This window comes from Salvelinus sp. IW2-2015, linkage group LG11, assembly GCF_002910315.2.
Source record: "Salvelinus sp. IW2-2015 linkage group LG11, ASM291031v2, whole genome shotgun sequence".
In the NCBI taxonomy this organism is placed as follows: Eukaryota; Metazoa; Chordata; class Actinopteri; order Salmoniformes; family Salmonidae; genus Salvelinus; species Salvelinus sp. IW2-2015.
The window spans coordinates 18,808,287-18,825,505 of record NC_036851.1 but is presented as its reverse complement, the minus strand read 5'-3'; the positions used below and the strand labels follow the sequence as shown (position 1 = coordinate 18,825,505).

The window sequence follows — 17,219 nt, the reverse complement described above, 5'->3', positions numbered from 1 at the left end:
GCCATTCTAACGCTTCAGCTCCACTATAAGCATTGCGTTGCTTTGCCATCAGCGTTGTGTAAATGTGACGTTCTACCTGCTACACAGAGCGTGTAGTTTTGAGAGCGTCTTCATTCTGTTTTCCCCTACTGTACAGTATCATATTTATTCATTATGCGTAAGTCCAATAGCTTTGGTTCAGTTTTTCACAAGTACTCATTAAATTGCTGCTAGTCGTTGTACTTAATGATCCTCTAATTACACAAGTTGCTTTTGTGTACATTGTGAACCTAGCTATTTAATGTAGCTAGCCTGCTAGCAGTAGTAGCTTCTTGACTTCATACATCTTAGTGAAATAACCAGTGGTGTATAGTTGAGGCCATATGCAAAAAAATAAAAAACTTTATTTCTCATTATTTCAATTCACAAGATAGAACGAACGAGGGCGACAGCCATCAAGAATTGAATCTCAACGATTCTTGAGCATGGACGCTGCCATTGGAAGTGACGCAACCCGAGCGCAACACGGGCAGTGAAGCAGCTTTCATTGATTTCAAAGGAAGCATTTCCTCAACGGCTGACGGTTGGCTGATGGCAATGCCGGACGCCCGATAGCTATAAAGTAGCAGGGCCATTACATTTTTTATATAGAATTTATTCAAACAGGGATATATGGAAGCCTGGACCGGAGGAAGTGCTATACTCATGGCTTTCATCTAATCACATCATATGGCATCATTTGTGTAATCAATGACCTATGCTTGACCGCAACCCTTAAATAAACGCATAATAACCGCACAACCGTCTCCTCATTCCATACAGCCCCCTCATTTGTTTCTAATACCTACCCCTAGACTAATCCCAGCCCCACCGGCTGTGCTCAACTCCAGTTTCATAAATCCATCACTCCCACACTAGTCCTCTTGGATCCCATTGGCTTAACTCTCCATTCCACCCACGATCAAGGTGGAGGCTGAGCTGAGGTCGGGCCAAGTGGGTTTAATTCCAGCCAGCTGGGTAGTCACATTGCTGGGGAGACCCGGTGTTTGATGAGTGCCGTCTCTGTCCATGAATCCCAATGTCTTAAAATATACATTCTCCCTCCACTCTACGCCAGTGTCAACCAGGGGTTGGAACCGGTTCAAGGAACAGAAACAGAACTGGGAATGAAAGTGATCCACACTGTTCTGGAACAGAACCGTTATTTTAAAAGCATGGAAACCGGTTAGTAATGTTATTTTACGTTCCTGTCATTTTTTCTAGTCCCACAAAAAAATACAACAATGCACCTATGCAACTCCTTCACTCCTGCCACTCAGAAACATATTCAAGAGCCTGCAAGCTGAAAATCTTAGCCAGTGTGTATGCACATGTGTAGGCTACCTGCCCTTCCCCTCTCTGAAGCTACTGTTCTGATGTTAGAAGTGTTAACCTTCCTGTTTGGCCCTGTCCGGGGGTATCATCGGATGGGGCCACAGTGTCTCCTGACCCCTCCTGTCTCAGCCTCAAGTATTTATGCTGCAGTAGTTTATGTGTCGGGGGGTTAGGGTCAGTTGGTTATATCTGGAGTACTTCTCCTGTCTTATCCGGTGTCCTGTGTGAATTTAAGTATGCTCTCTCTAATTCTCTCCTTCTCTCTTTCTTTCTCTCTTTCGGAGGACCTGAGCACTAGGACCATGCGTCAGGACTACCGGGCATGATGACTCCTTGCTGTCCCCAGTCCACCTGGCCTTGCTGCTGTTCCAGTTTCAACTGTTCTGCCCGCGGCTATGGAACCCTGACCTGTCCACCGGACGTGCTACCTGTCCCAGACCTGCTGTTTTCAACTCTCTAGCGACCGCAGGAGCGGTAGAGATACTCTTAATGATCGGCTATGAAAAGCCAACTGACATTTACTCCTGATTATTATTTGACCATGCTGGTCATTTATGAACATTTGAACATCTTGGCCATGTTCTGTTATAATCTCCATCCGGCACAGCCAGAAGAGGACTGGCCACCCCTCATAGCCTGGTTCCTCTCTAGGTTTCTTCCTAAGTTTTGGCCTTTCTAGGGAGTTTTTCCTAGCCACCGTGCTTCTACACCTGCATTGCTTGCTGTTTGGGGTTTTAGGCTGGGTTTCTGTACAGCACTTCGAGATATTAGCTGATGTACGAAGGGCTATATAAAATAAACTTGATTTGATTTAACGGATAGGGAACATTTTTTTATTAGCTACAGAAGAATGGAATTACTTTTTCAATGCTCGTTTAGGATAATATAGGCCTAGTTATCAAGTTTAACATTGGATTTATTAACTACAAAAAAGGTAAGACGTGTTTTTAATTCTGATGCTGCTCTGCACACACAAGCCTGTTCACTTACTAGCTCAAGCTTCATAAAAGCCGCTCCTACTAGGTATAATTCTGTGGATCGAATTCAGATAATGCATGTCATAACAAGATGCCCACCGATTCAAGCCTGCTCCTCAACCCTCTCTCGCTCTCTCCCCACCCGTAAAATTTCAGTCACATCTTGTGCCATAGGCAACACTTGTCTGTCCATTACTCATGTAAACAACTAGCTTACCTGATCTATCCACACTGATTGGGGAAGTAATTAAATGAGCTCAGTGTAAAAAACTTGACTTCACAGGTTAAAAAAGGAACGATGTAAACCAGTACTTTTTTGGTTCAGAACTTTATTTTGTCTGAACAGTGGAACAGAACAACAAAATGTGTGGTTCGGTACAGAACGAAACGATTGGTAAATAATTTCGGTTCCAACCCCTGGTGTCAACTGTCTGCAGCCGAGGTTCCATCCTCACACACTCCCTCCCTCTCTTTTCCTCCCTCAATCTCTGCATCTCTCATCCCGTACTCCTTCTCTCCCACTTTCCTCTTTCCATTGCGCTTTCCCTTCCTTCCTTCCTTCCTCCCTCCCCACCCCCTTCCCAGTCTTTCTCTCTCTCAAAACAATTGTGGCTCAGTATAATCATCTGTCTCTTCAGAAAAAGGCTTTCATCCGTAAAAACAGACCAAACAGCAGCAACATGGACAATTTCGCCAACATGCAGGTTGACAAAGACTAGTGTTTACACTGGCGTTCTCCCTGCATCTCTCTCACTTAATCAAACAGCATGCCAGGGTGATCTGTCAGTGCAGTGTAACAAGAGCTCTTAGCCCCAAGAAAGACGCACACGCAAACGCACACACCGTTACAGCCTCTGACAGCTGAATTACTCTAGAATGCTTCAGGAGAATGTGAAATGCACGACTGCACTAGAAAGTTCCCTCCCATCCAAGAGAAGCAGCTCTGTCAACATTGCGGGGGTGATCAGACTAACTAGAACACTGGAAATGTAAAAACGCTGTGACGGTGATGTACTGAGATAGGCTTTCTTTTAGCAAAAGGTGTATACTGTACATTCCAATACAATAAACGTTTACATAACTGATGCAATGCACAAATATTCCTATGACGCAGGTTGATCCCAGCTGCTGAATTCTACAGTCTAGATCTGCCCAACCCTGTTCCTGGAGAGCTACCGTAACCCTCCTGTAGATTGCCGCCCCAACCCCAATTATAACCAACCAGCTAATTAGTACAACTAGTTGTTCTAGATTAGGGTTGAAAAGAAAACATACAGGCTCTCCAGAAACAGGGTTCTATCTTACCGTCTCCGGGAATGATCCTTAGCGTGACCGTGTTCCCGGCCTCCTTGATCAGGTTGACGATATCCGAGTGGGACTTGTTGGTGATGGAGCAGCCGTTGACGGCCAGGATACGGTCTCCCACCTTCAGCTTCCCACAGCGGTCCGCAGGGCTCCCCTCAATAATACGACCTATTTTGTGGGGCATGGCCACACATGCATTTCCAGCTTTTTGCGTTTGTGTGATTCATATTGTGTGTGATGTGACATTGTTGGTGGTGGGGGTATTGTTTGAAAAGAGAGAGAGAGAGAGAGAGAGAGAGAGAGAAGAAGAATAAAAAGGGACAGAGGAGGAAGAGGAGGAGAAGAGAGAGAAAGGAAGACAGAAGGTTAAGGGTTAATTCACCAAAGCCACCAAGCCAAGTGCCAACAGACTGTGCCTGGAAATCTGCCCGTGAGAAATGGAAAGCATTGATCAAGTGAGAGGGAATGTTGAAGGAAAAATGCCTTTACATAGTCTATATGTACTGCATTCAAATTAATTAGGACTCCATACTAAATACTCAAGGTGTCACTGACCATCTCTCTCTGTCAACAGTATGTACTAGCGCTGCTCCAAAGGACACGTTTTTCTATTTGCCTAAGTGAATCTCTCCTGACATCCCTTGTATAGCTGAAACCTAGTAATCAGGAAACTATGTCAACCTTCAGCTTTGATAAGACAGACACCTGCAGCTGCAGCCTAGATTACACACGTACAGACAACACAGACAACTTCTTCGCTAAGTACCCTCAGGTCCTCTCCTACCCACAATCCTCAGGCGGCACAAAGGCTTCTACCCTACTAGAGAATGCCTCTCATTCATTACAGAGAAATATAGCACATATCATTCCCTCTCCATCTCTATTCCTGTTCTTCATTCATGGAACTATAAAGATGAATCCGTCTGTTTCCTCCCTCTGCTGTCAGTAACTCCAGTCAAGAACAAATCTGTGGAGCTCAACTCATTGAGTTCTGTACCAACTAGAAGCTTTGTTGGTTTCACAGCAGAAGGATGTGTTTGTTTAACGAGCTAAGAGAGGATGGATAGATATATCTGTGTCAGAGTAATTGGGATCCATACAGATCAAATGTCATTTCTCTACACTATTGATCAATAACCAATGTGCTCCTCTTTGATATGAAGCCTGGAAGATAAACAAAATGGTACAAACTTGCCAACGCCTTCCACTTCAGTACAAGATGTGCTTTGCCTGATCGTTTCACGCCCAGCGAGTTAAGTTAAGCAGTGTTTCAGCACATCCAACCCAGAGAGACACGCTGAGGACTGGTCAGGTAGGTACAGAGTGGGCAGCGAGATCTCTCTGTAGCAGTTACAGGCAGAATACACCGCACAGCGAAAGACACCAGAGCAGACAATGGGGCATGCTGAGGGACAAGCAGAGCGGGAGGACTGTGGGAGAGGGTCTATCCATCTACAAATGATCCCACTTACAATATCACAACACTCTTCCCCTTATTAACTCATCATTATAACTGCTGCAATCAGCTCATCGGAGCCATTTAAGTAAGAGCATCTGAATTATACAGGATATTATGCAACATGCTCTTACTTGTGATCAATTATGAAAGATAGTATAAATATTACAGTTCTTTGGGCTGGGTTTCAGTGTCTCTGCTTGACAAAATGAAAGAAAATAGAAGAGGAACACCACTCGCTAGAAGATGGAAGAATGAGGATGAAAGCTACTCACCAGAAATATGGGCTATTAAGAAACTCATTTGCATAGAAGTAGGGGGACAGTAACCAGTAGTCAAAGAGTGATTAGTTACAAAAAAGATATGTTCTACTGTATATTGAGAGGAACCTTGTGTGTGCACAGTACATGCATATGTGCTACTGTACCTATATTTAAGTTCAGAAAGTTAGAGAAGACGGGTGTTACCAAAGGTGGTGCCAGACTCGGGTCGGGACACAGAGGAAACAATCACAAATCCGAAGCCCTCGTTCTCCCCGCGGCGGATCTCCACGTCGTAGGGCTGCAGGGCAGTGTTGACCACGGTGCTACCCGAGCCCCCACCGCCCCCGCTGCCGATGCCGCTGGTGGAGCCACTGCCGGAGCTGACAGTGTTGAGGGAGTTCTGGCTGCCCTGGGGGGTCCGCTTCTCCTCGGTCAGGGAGGGGGCCTGTGTGCTGCTGTGGTGGGACGAGGCTGGGGACGGGGGCACCTCGCCCTCCCCTTTAGACCCTGAGGAGGAATTGACACAGCTACTTTACAGCAATAGCACACAGCTCATAACTCTAAAAGAAACACAAAATAAAATATTTAGCTAATCAACATTGACTCCGGTGCTCCTCTCTACCCACTCAGCCTGGCGTAATGATCACACTGGTAGCAGGAAGCAGGTCTACAGGGAGCATGCTGCTCTAACAGCCACACTTTCATCTATTCCTCCCAAAAACATCTAAAGTTTCCTGATTGCATCACAACGGAAGGTTTCCTGGCATTGAGGCAGTGCTTCATACTGGGCATCATCCCTGTGACAACCATCATGCCCCCGGTCTGGGCGCTCTCATCAGTGGCTGGCAGGCAGGCTGGCGCGTGGCGGGAGCGGAAGAAGGTTGGGACCCTCTTCATCACGTTTAAGGAACTTTATTTATCCTGCTGAAGGTCAGAGTCAGGCTGGGCACGTTGAGGGCCTCTGATAAATGTTTCCCCACAAACCCATGGACTTTTGAAGAGCAGCGGGGCGACCCTTCAAATAGCAGCCCTGTCCTCGGGCCCTTCGCAGCTCTGATGAAAAACAAATGGAGCCTGGAGCAGTGGATTGCTCTGACGTTTCTGCATAGACTGTTGTTGATTGTACTACTGCACAGACTGCTGCTCATCTGCTGTTTGTGCTATACGTGAATTAGGAACATTCTGAGACAGATTATCGAATTCTGTTCTACATAAGATTCTACCATGATCATTAAGCATTGTGCAGAGAAGACAGAATTACTGGTAAAATTACTGGCAGACAACCTATCAAATTACATTGTCTGATTAAAGCCAACAATGCTACCACAGATTTCTCTCCATCTCTTGCTGTTGAAAGACAAGGTCACACAAATCCCTTCTGATGCTCATATCATGTAGCTGTTATTTGAATGCGTTCACTGGGTAAGAGTGTGTAAGTAAAAGTTAATGTCCGTGTTTAACTAGCTGCTGTGTTCCCTTACCGCCGTAGCCGGTCTTCCGTCGCACAGTGAGGTTGACGTGGCCCTGCTTGGCGGCCTGCTGCATCAGCTGTACCACCAGCTGGTGAGACTTCCCCACCACCGCCGTGCCGTCCACACAGATGAGCTCATCCCCCGAACGCAGGCGCCCGTCCTCATCCGCCGCCCCGTACTTCACTATGTGCCCTATGTAGATCTGGGGAGAGGAGGGGAGAGGGGAGGAATGGAGGAGAAGAAGCGGCGGGAGGAGGGGAGATAATGAAAGAAAAGGAGAGGACAGAAGAGGGGGATGACAGAACAGGTTGTTGATCAATCAACAGCACGCCGTGACATCAACATGAGATATTAAAGTTTGTTGAAGAATATTCTACCTCTTAGGTAAGATCATTTTAGTACAGCACTAACGCGCGGGTCCAGCTAGAAAGCTGGCTAGTACGTCTCCTCTCCTCTTTCTCCGCTTGGCTGCACAGCCTGGTCTAAATCTCTTGTGTGTCATTATTTTCCTTCTTCAAAAGCTGTACAGACCAGCTCACAAGAACAAACAACTTGGCCTCTTTAAAAGAGAAAAAAAGTGGCGGGATAGATATTCTTCTCTCTGATTGAGGCTGCAGCGAGGAGATGAAAGAGCAAGTGGAGCAACAGAACCGAGCTGAGACCTCAACCACCACCACACGCAGACCAACACTGCTGCTGTAGTTGATTCATCTGGCTCCAACAGAGGAGTTTACAACCATCAATTAAACAGTCAAATATGGCACACAAAGATGCTAAAAATATATAAGAATCTATACTAAATATTTGTAATAATAAACTGAGAAGTATCATAATAAATGTCCAAGCCAAGACTAATAACTAGATACTTAGAATCTGTTGAAAGGTGTATTATTTTTCAACTGAATTTAAAATACCTATTGAGAGATTATAGATATACAGTGCATTCGGAAAGTATTCAGACCCCTTCCCTTTTTCCACATTTTGTTACGTTACAGCCTTATTCTAAAATGGATTCAATTATTCCCCCCCCTCAATCTACTCACAATACTCCATGATGAAAAGGCGAAAACAGGTTTTTAGAAATGTTTGCAAAATTATATATATATTAAAATAAACTTTACATAAGTATTCAGCCCCTTTGCTATGAGACTCGAAATTGAGCTCAGGTGAATTCTGTTTCCATTGATCATCCTTGAGATGTTTCTACAACTTGGAGTCCATCTGTGGTAAATTCAATTGATTGGACATGATTTGGAAAAGCACACACCTGTCTATATAAGGTCCCACAGTTGACAGTGCATGTCAGAGCAAAAACCAAGCCATGAGGTCAAAGGAATTGTCTGTAGAGCTCCGAGGCACAGATCTGGGGAAGGGTACTAAAAATGTTATACAGCATTGAAGGTCCCCAAGAACACAGTGGCCTCCATCCTTCTTAAATGAAAGACGATTGGAACCACCAAGACTCTTCCTAGAGCTGTCCGCCCGACCAAACTGAGCAATCGGGGGAGAAGGGCCTTGGTCAGGGAGTTGACCAAGAACCCGATGGTCACTCTGAAAGAACTTCAGAGTTCCTCTGTGGAGATAGTAGAACCTTCCAGAAGGACAACCATCTCTGCAGCACTCCACCAATCAGGCCTTTATGGTAGAGTGGCCAGACGGAAGCCACGCCCCAGTAAAAAGGCACATGACAGCCCGCTTGGAGTTTGCCAAAAGGCACCTAAAGACTCTCAGACCATGAGAAACAAGATTCTCTGGTCTGATGAAACCAAGGTTGCTCTTTGGCCTGAATGCCAAGCGTCACTTCTGGAGGAAACCTGGCACCATCCCTACGGTGAAGCATGGTGGTGGCAGCATTATGTTTTTCAGCGTCATGGACTGGGAGTCTAGTCAGGATCAAGGGAAAGATGAACGGAGCAAAGTACAGAGAGATCCTTGATGAAAACCTGCTCCAGAGTGCTCAGGACCTCAGACTGGGGCGAAGGTTCACCTTCCAACAGGACAATTACCCTAAGCACACAACCAAAACAATGCAGGAGTGGCTTCGGTACAAGTCTCTGAATGTCCTCGAGTGGCCCAGCCAGAGCCCGGACTTGAACCCGATTGAACATCTCTGGAGAGACCTGAAAATAGCTGTGCAGTGACGCTCCCCATTCAACCTGACAGAGCTTGAGAGGATCTGCAGAGAAGAATGGGAGAATCTCCCCAAATACAGATGTGCCAAACTTGTAGTGTCATACCTAAGAACTGAGTAAAGAGTCTGAATACTCATATAAATGTGATATTTACGTTTACATTTTTTAAAATAAATTTGCTAAAATTTATGAAAACCTGTTTTTGCTTTGTCATTATGGGGTATTTTATGTAGACTGATGAGGGGGAAAAAACGATTTAATCAATTTTAGAATAAGGCTGTAACGTAACAAAATGTGAAAAAAGTCAAGGAGTCTGAATAGTTTCAGACTGCACTGTATGCAGAGCAGTGATGTTAGTGTGTGGTTGAATCCTCTAACTCACTGGCTCTCCTGGCTCGTTCCCTCCCAGGATCCGGAACCCGTAGCCCGTGTCCTTTCTCCACAGGAAGATGTCCTGCTCCTGGAAATCAGGCACTGCAACCAGAAAACGAATTGATAACTACATCCTGGATCATCACATCAGAACCCACACTGTGTAACCCCTCCTCTCCCCTTTTCCTTTCAGAGGAGAACAGAGGCAGAGGACTGGAGGAGATGGAGGGTGGGAGCTGATTATGTCATTCATGGCTTTAATGAGCACAAAGCACACCTGCAGTTCCTTCTGAATCAGGCCAGTGGTCCATGCCTCACTCAGCCTCTCTACTCTACTGCACTGTTACGGCAGCCTCTACACCACACCACTGCCTCATTCTGCCTTTTCCTCTATAGCTTACCCTGAGGAATGTGTAAATATCTAACAACTTCCCATCAAAAGAAAATTATCTATTCCCAAAATACCTTCAAATCACCATTCAAAGCAAGAGAGAAGAGGGCTGTGAAATTCCCCTAAGTACCTACTTTATCAAACTTCCATATTTAGGATTCTTTGAATACTATCCTTTTGGATGTCTTTCAAGACAAAATCCTTCTTCACTTTGTCCCATCAACCTGGGTAGGTAGGTGACAGGGACTGGGAGTCTCTCCCTAGTACTCAGCCAGGTCACCAGTATGCCAGCGTGATGCTGTATTATTGAGAGATGCCTCAGCAGTGCTGCTCCTCAGGCTCAGTCAGGAAGCCCCTAGCCGAGGAGATCTGAGCAGGAGGGAAGAGGAAGAGGGTGGCAGTACTGGAGCTAGCTGTCAGAGAGGCACTAAGTTGCTACATAGTGGTGCACTGCAGCGACTGACAGCTCATGGTTCACGTAGCACTGGAGGTGGGCAGACCACAAAGAAACAGGGGTCCAAGCAACAGCCTGAAGCTGTCTGTGTCTGTGTGTGTGTCCATGCGTTCAGCCCCCCCATGGGATACACCATGTAACTATACAGACCTCCACAGCTAAAGCCACTAAGAGCCAGCAGGAGGGAGGGAGAAGGGCAAGAGGCCAGCTTGGCTGCAATCTGTTCCAGAGTCAACAGAAGAGCTCACAGTGTTGAGCTAGCCCTCTTTCTACTACACTGGGACTCAGGGTATGGCCGAGATGGGCATGTCACAGGCTAACCGTCTCAATCTTCCCGTTCACAAGGGCCCCAGCTAGGCACTTGGCAGCTTATGAGATCAATACAGCAGCTCAACTTCTAAACCACTGGCTTGGAACAGATCCATACCAAACAAAGATTATTCAATCTGCCCAGCTCAGGCTGACTCTGGAGAACAAGCAGATTAACTTCAGATCAGGAATAGGAGATGGGAAGAAAGAGTGGCTAGCATCCACTATCCAGCTAGCACCACCAAAATGGCATCTGAGCAAACATCAAGCATGGGCAGACTTCATCCAACCTGCATTGCTCAGGTTTGGAAAAGGGTGGCCATCAAATGGTGCGTTTACAGCCTCAGCTCTCTGATTTCAGAATCTATTAGGTAAACGTGGCATCACAACGGTAATGAAGTCCTATTTCCTCAGAACAGGGATGTACAAGTGCTGAATAAGGCTGAGTTGACTAAACAATCCCCTATTCTTCTTCCTTGTTTCTCTAGAATTCCTCTCCTCTTCCCCCCTATCCTCTCTCACCTGAGGAGATAACCAACTCTGGCAGTACCGTACCCAGTTCCTCTCCCTTTAGGGCCTCCAAATAATGAAACCTTGATGAAAGCAGGAGCACCAGAAAAGTTATTAGACGTTAAACCCTCTGGACCCTCCAATACTCAGAGGGCGACTGACAGCGGTTGAGAGATATTCCTGTTAATTGGGGAGGCTAGCACCCGCTAAACTCACCAGACTACCAGAGAAATATTGGAGGCACCACCACCGCAAATTATATCCACATTTGTCTGGAGCTGTGTTCTAAAGAGAGTAGCGTAGAGGTAAACATGGCACAGTCCGTTCCAGAGAGCACACTACTTACTGATAATAACACACATGGTCAAGGGTCAATAGATCAGGAGTGTGGTTAGCATCACCAACTCTCCTTAGAGGCTGCTGTTATCACTCTTCCTCCAACTGCCACAATGCTCTTCAAACAGTCCACACCCCTTACCCACCAAGTTAACACCCACTCTAAGTCAATATACAAAAGACGACAGGATACTATTAGACAATATGTCTTGGGTCACCAGCTCCGGACTGCAATACCAACCCGATAGGACAGACGGAGCACCAGAGCCAACACCAAAAATAAATACTTACGCCTACTTTCATACATGCTCCTGGACTGGGCCCAGATCTTGAAGGGGTCCGGTTTCCTCTGGATGGTCCCGTCTGCCTGGGGGTCCTGGGGAGGCAGGCCGGGCAGGGGCTGGGAGGGGGGTGGGGGGGCGGCGCTCTCGCTGAATGGGGTGGCCAGGGACGGGTGCACAGGGGAGTCAGTGTGGGTACTCCGGTGGCTGGAAACACTGTGCACAGAACTGTTCTGACTGTCCTTCCTCGCTAACTGCTGTATGAGGGAGAGAGAGAGAGGGAATAGAAGGAGTAAGACAGGGAGAGAAAGGTGGAGGGGGAGAAGAAGGGTGGTCAGAAAGAGAGAGAGTAAGAAGGAGAGGGATAGAAGGAGTAGGAGAGAGCGGTAAAGATAAATAAATACATATTACAGAAGTCAGTCAAAAATAAATACGTTTTAATCAAGGCCAGTGATGTCAACCAGAAACCCATTCTCTCACAATACCCAAGGCATAATCAAGCAGATTTGTTCATGAGATTTATTTTTGGGAAAGTGAAGAATTCAGTCAAAATTCCTATCAGAAAAAAACAGAGCTCGGCTGACTAGAGTATATAGTCTATTCCTTTTGTTCAACACAGAGCTGAATACATTAATGGCAGACCCTATCCCCCAATGCATGAGGAGACATTCAGAGACATACAGTAACAGTGAGAAGGGTGTTAAACTGAAGAGTAATTTAATATAATTTCAACAAGCCATGACACCCACCATTTCAGATTGTTCTGAATTTGTTCCTGTAGTTAGAATCAGATAAGATTAGCATTCCTGAAACATTCTTTTGTTGAAATGTAATTTGATTTTGGAGAATTAAGCTAATTGATTGCACCCAAATTGGCCTTTAAAATGGATAGGATTCAGATAATATTCAATAAATAAAGTACCCAACAACCGATTTGGACCAGACGTCCTACCAATAAGTAAGACATGAAGAATAAATGAAATGGTTGAAAGCCACGGACCCCCCACGCCAATCCCACCACAACAACCAGTATAAGGCATCAGTTGTCCATGTTTAACAGTAGTACGAAGGTGTGGTTTGGATCACTGCTTCTTCATACTATGTGAATCTGCTGATGTTTCCCCCCTGTTCTGAGAAATTGTCATTGACGTTGCTTGCATTATTTACCATAAAGAAGTGTGGAAGTAACATATTTGACCACTAGATGCCACTGTTCTTGCTATGACGCAACACTCTTTTATCCATTTTGCTGGGCTGTTTAATGTTTACTAAATAGATCATTTCCTGTGCAATGTTGGGTAGAAAATTTCAAGCCAGTCCTCCATGTCTGTGCTTGCCTATTGATGCCCTTGTTTTAAATTGTGCAGGGCTCATTTGTAAAAGAGTCTTCAGTCTCAATATGACTTCCCTGTCGAAATAAAGGTCAATAAAAAAGCCAATTCAGTTTGTCCTTCTCTTAGCAACCCAATGCTTCAACCCAACTCTCCTTGCAAAGTCCAATAAGTGGCAGCTCTCAGAGGGCTAACCATATGGTGCAATTCTCATATGAAGACTTTTCCTACGAGCCCAGAAATGGGCTAGTGGCTAAAATGTTGTAACCATGTTTCTTGGACAGAGATTAAGCGTAAGAACAAATTCAGTTTGTTCTTACGTAGACTGAATTGCTTTTATGGAGGATTTAAATTGTGAAGGTGACCACACAATGTATTTTCATCATCAGCCAAATCTATAGGTTTTCTACCCAAAGTTACCAAAGGAAATGTTGTGATCTATTTAATAAACACAAGAGACGAGCAAAACTGAGAAAATAGCGAGGCGGTAAAGTAGGAACAGGGGCCTCTAGTGGTCAAAACATGCTACTTTATGGTAAACAATGCAAGCGACTACAATTACACATTTTTCTGTACAGGGCAAAAAACACAAAGATTCACACGGAATACGTTACATAGTATGAAGAAGCAATAATCCAAACATTGAGAACTGATACTGTATTCTGATTGTCGGGGCGGGATTGGCATGGGGGGTCTGTAGGTGGCTTTTGATTTTTTTTAAATGTAATTTTTCATGTCTTTCTCATTGGTAGGAAGAAGTTTGGTCAACATCAGATGTTGGGTATGATATTTATTGAATATTAACTGAATCCTATAAATTAAAATTGCCAATTTGAGTGCAATCAATTAACCTCATTTCTCAGAGATCTAATTATATTTCAGCAAAATAATTCAGTAATGCTAATAGCATCTGTTAATAACTACAGAACAATCTGAGCTGGTTGGTGTGGAAATCCTTTTCTTGTGCTTTTTGAGGTGGAACGACACGGAAGGGAGAATACATCTAGGAGGGGAAAACACAGAAGCACAAATCCACCCCCATTCTTCCCTCATACAACACAGAGAGAGCACACAGGCAGCATCTCCCCCAAGAGATAGGCTACAGGGAGAGGGTAACACAGACTGACAGTGGTCCAGTCTCTAGCAATCACGACTTCTCCATACTCTCTACATTGGGGCCAGAAATAGAAGCTAAGAAGAGCTGGACCATTCTCAGAAATCAACCCTACACTTGGACCACAAGCTTGGAATGCTTTTTCCAAGGCTGGCCTAATTTACTGATCTGTTTACCTAGAATTCATTAAGCCAGGAGAACATGAGAACATGGCATAGATAATGAAAAAAATATCCATGAGCAGGCCTGCTCTGCCTACCAATGGGTCAACATAATCAACCAGTGCAGCATTGTCATCCAGCAAAAAAAACAGTTTCACCCAACACAACATTATTCCGACCCAGCGCACAGGTCTTTAAAGCTCTCATCAGGACCAAAACACAGCGGGAGTCCTGATAGAGAAAATCCAGCACTGCTCTGGGATGCTCTACACACCAACCAACATTAGCACTCCACACAGGAGTGGAGAGAGGGGTGGATGGAGGAGAATGGACGGGAGATGTGGATGGGGGAGGTACAGATATTTTTGGTACTCACCAGCTTTGGGCTCTTCTTTGCAGGAGCCACCCCTGGGAAGCAATATCCAGATCACGACGGAGAGAAAAAAGAAAGAAAGAGAAAGAAAAAAACGTGTAAACGACATACAATAATATTTCACCTTCCCCACAGGTAAAAGAAGAAGAACAAAACCCCAGCGTGAAGTAGACGGGGGACTCCAAACAGGGACTCCAAACAGGGACTCCAGCGGTGGAGCAGCGCTAGCCTGCTTGTCTCTGCTTGAGTTATCTTCTCCCTCTCTTTCTCTCGCTCGTTCCCTTGCTCCCTCACATCCACCCTCCCGCGCACCGCGTTAAAGGGGGCAGCGCGATCTATCTGCATTAGCACGGCGGCTGACTGCTGCAGCGGAAGAGGTGCCAACCAAGCGCTCCGCTCGCTAGACCCTGCCTAACCCACTGTCAGAGAGAAAGAAAGAGTGTGTGTGTATATGTGTGTGTGAGAGAGAGACAGACAGAGGGGTAGAAAGAGCGAGAGAGGGGCAGCTCTGAGCTAACTCCGCTATCGTTCCCATGGAGGAGGACTCCAAGATACTGAACATTAAATGATAGGCAACCGTCAGTTCCCCTCTTACTGAGACCATCTTTCTGCGTCCGTTCAGCACGCCGCTCGGCTGTGGAAGGCTCCAGCATCTAGAGGCAGTCACACCGCTCTTCTCCCGTCTCGATCTCTAGCGCTTGCTTTTTTCTGCCTCTCCTCTTTTTCACCCTCCCCCTCATCTCTCCATCTCGCTTTTCCCCCTCACCATCCCTTCCCTTCTCTCCCCTCAACCCACACGCTAGTAAACATACGTGCACACAGACATGCGCACACCACACACACACACACACACACACACACACACACAACACACACACACCACACAACACACACACACACACACACAACCACACACACACACACACACACACACACACACACTCGCGCGCGCTCACTCCGCTCTTCCTTCCCGCTCTCATCAATCGGAGGCAGGCTCTGACAGGCAGGCCTGCATTAGCATAAATAATTGTTCATACATTAATAGAGTCCACACTGGGCAGGAATATCATTAGAGCTCAACATGAAACAAAGAGAGTAATGGAGACTAAAATGAAACATAGCCTAGATCTGTGTGTGTGTGTGTGTGTGTGTATAATGGTATTCAGCAGCATAAAGAAGAGAACGAGTAAAAACTACATGTATTGTATTCAGTGTGTAAGAGCATGTGTACATGCAGACAGGATGGATGGGTGAAGTGTCTATCTCTGAACCTGACAAAACAGGGCCAGTTTGTGTGTAAATCCTTTAGGGAAATCTGGGGGATTGAGGTGGATTAGGCAGTTCTTTATGGCTCTTACCCCTCAACATCTGTATTCAACAGCCACTGTAATGTGGTCCACAGTCCAGCTACCTTAGAGAATGTTCCCCTCTCCATCACTCTGCTATCTCAACAAATCTCTTCACTCCCCTAATCCCTCTCTCCTCTTTTCCCCTACATGCTCCCTTCACATATGCGCTCTCCTCTTCTCCCTACCTGCCTCCCTTCCACTATAGCGCTCTCCTCTTTCTCCCCTACCTGCTCCCTTCCACTATAGCGCTCTCCTCTTCTCCCTACCTGCTCCCTTCACTATAGCGCTCCCTGTTCTCCCCTACCTGCTCCCTTCCACTATAGCGTCTCCCTTCTCCCCTACCTGCTCCCTTAAGCGCTCCTTCACCTCTCCTCCACTATAGCGCTCTCCTCTTCTCCTACCACTATAGCGCTCCCCCTCTTCTCCCCTACCTGCTCCCTTCCACTATAGCGCTCCCCTCTTCTCCCCTACCTGCTCCCTTCCACTATAGCGCTCTCCTCTTCTTTCAGCAATTGTTATTCTCTTGGCATACCACAGCCACGCCCTACTCCACTCACCCTGAACACCATTTGACCAGCCCAGCCTCTGTGTGTTTGTGTCAGTCTCTTCTTGATTATCCTGTGTACTACGTGTCTAATCTGCCTCTGCAGTATGTTGCACGACTCCACACTGGCTACTCTGGGTGGCCATTAAACCTTCATATACTCTGCAGCAGAGCAGCCTCTCCTCTCAATCTCACCTCCCCTCAACCTTCCCCCACTCTACCCACGCTATGCTCTCATCACCTCCCCAAACTTTCCTTCTCATCCTCTCTCAGCCCCTTCTCTTCACTCCTCTTCTCTCCTGTACTAACCTTCCCTCTCTCTTCTCCTCAAACGAGTCACACTACCATTTATGGTACCACCCATCTCTCTAAAAACACCAGATGATTGGGAGAAGGGGAACTGTACAGTTCCTAAGAGAGCAGCACTGAGTTTTAACAGACCTTTAGAATAATTATCAAATGTAGAGCCATCTGCCCCTCCCAGGAGTCAGACAAAGTGACAGTGCCAGAGACAGGTTAGGGGTGTCCTAAACGTGCTAGCTAGTAGCTACTTCACTTCTCACTCTGTTTCAGGGGTAGAGTGGTGCTACTGGGCATGTGCGGAGCCCTGGATCCGCCGGTGTTCTTATCGATGCAGCTTACAGCATCATCCACCCTCCGTCTTTTAATTACACACAGGGGGACTAGCATGGCTGGTTCTCACACTGATGGACTGCGCAGGAGAGAGAAAACACAG

At 46.1% G+C, this 17,219-nt stretch overlaps 1 protein-coding gene across 1 annotated transcript in view; it reads right to left on the bottom strand.

Moving 5' to 3' along the window:
* LOC111969942 (membrane-associated guanylate kinase, WW and PDZ domain-containing protein 1-like) overlaps positions 1-17,219 on the bottom strand; it is a 193,091-nt gene that overhangs the window by 3,553 nt on the left and 172,319 nt on the right. The window contains 6 exon segments of the mRNA XM_023996341.2: positions 3,636-3,839; positions 5,559-5,861; positions 6,836-7,028; positions 9,341-9,432; positions 11,622-11,868; positions 14,594-14,625. Coding sequence (XP_023852109.1) covers positions 3,636-3,839; positions 5,559-5,861; positions 6,836-7,028; positions 9,341-9,432; positions 11,622-11,868; positions 14,594-14,625 — 1,071 coding nt within the window.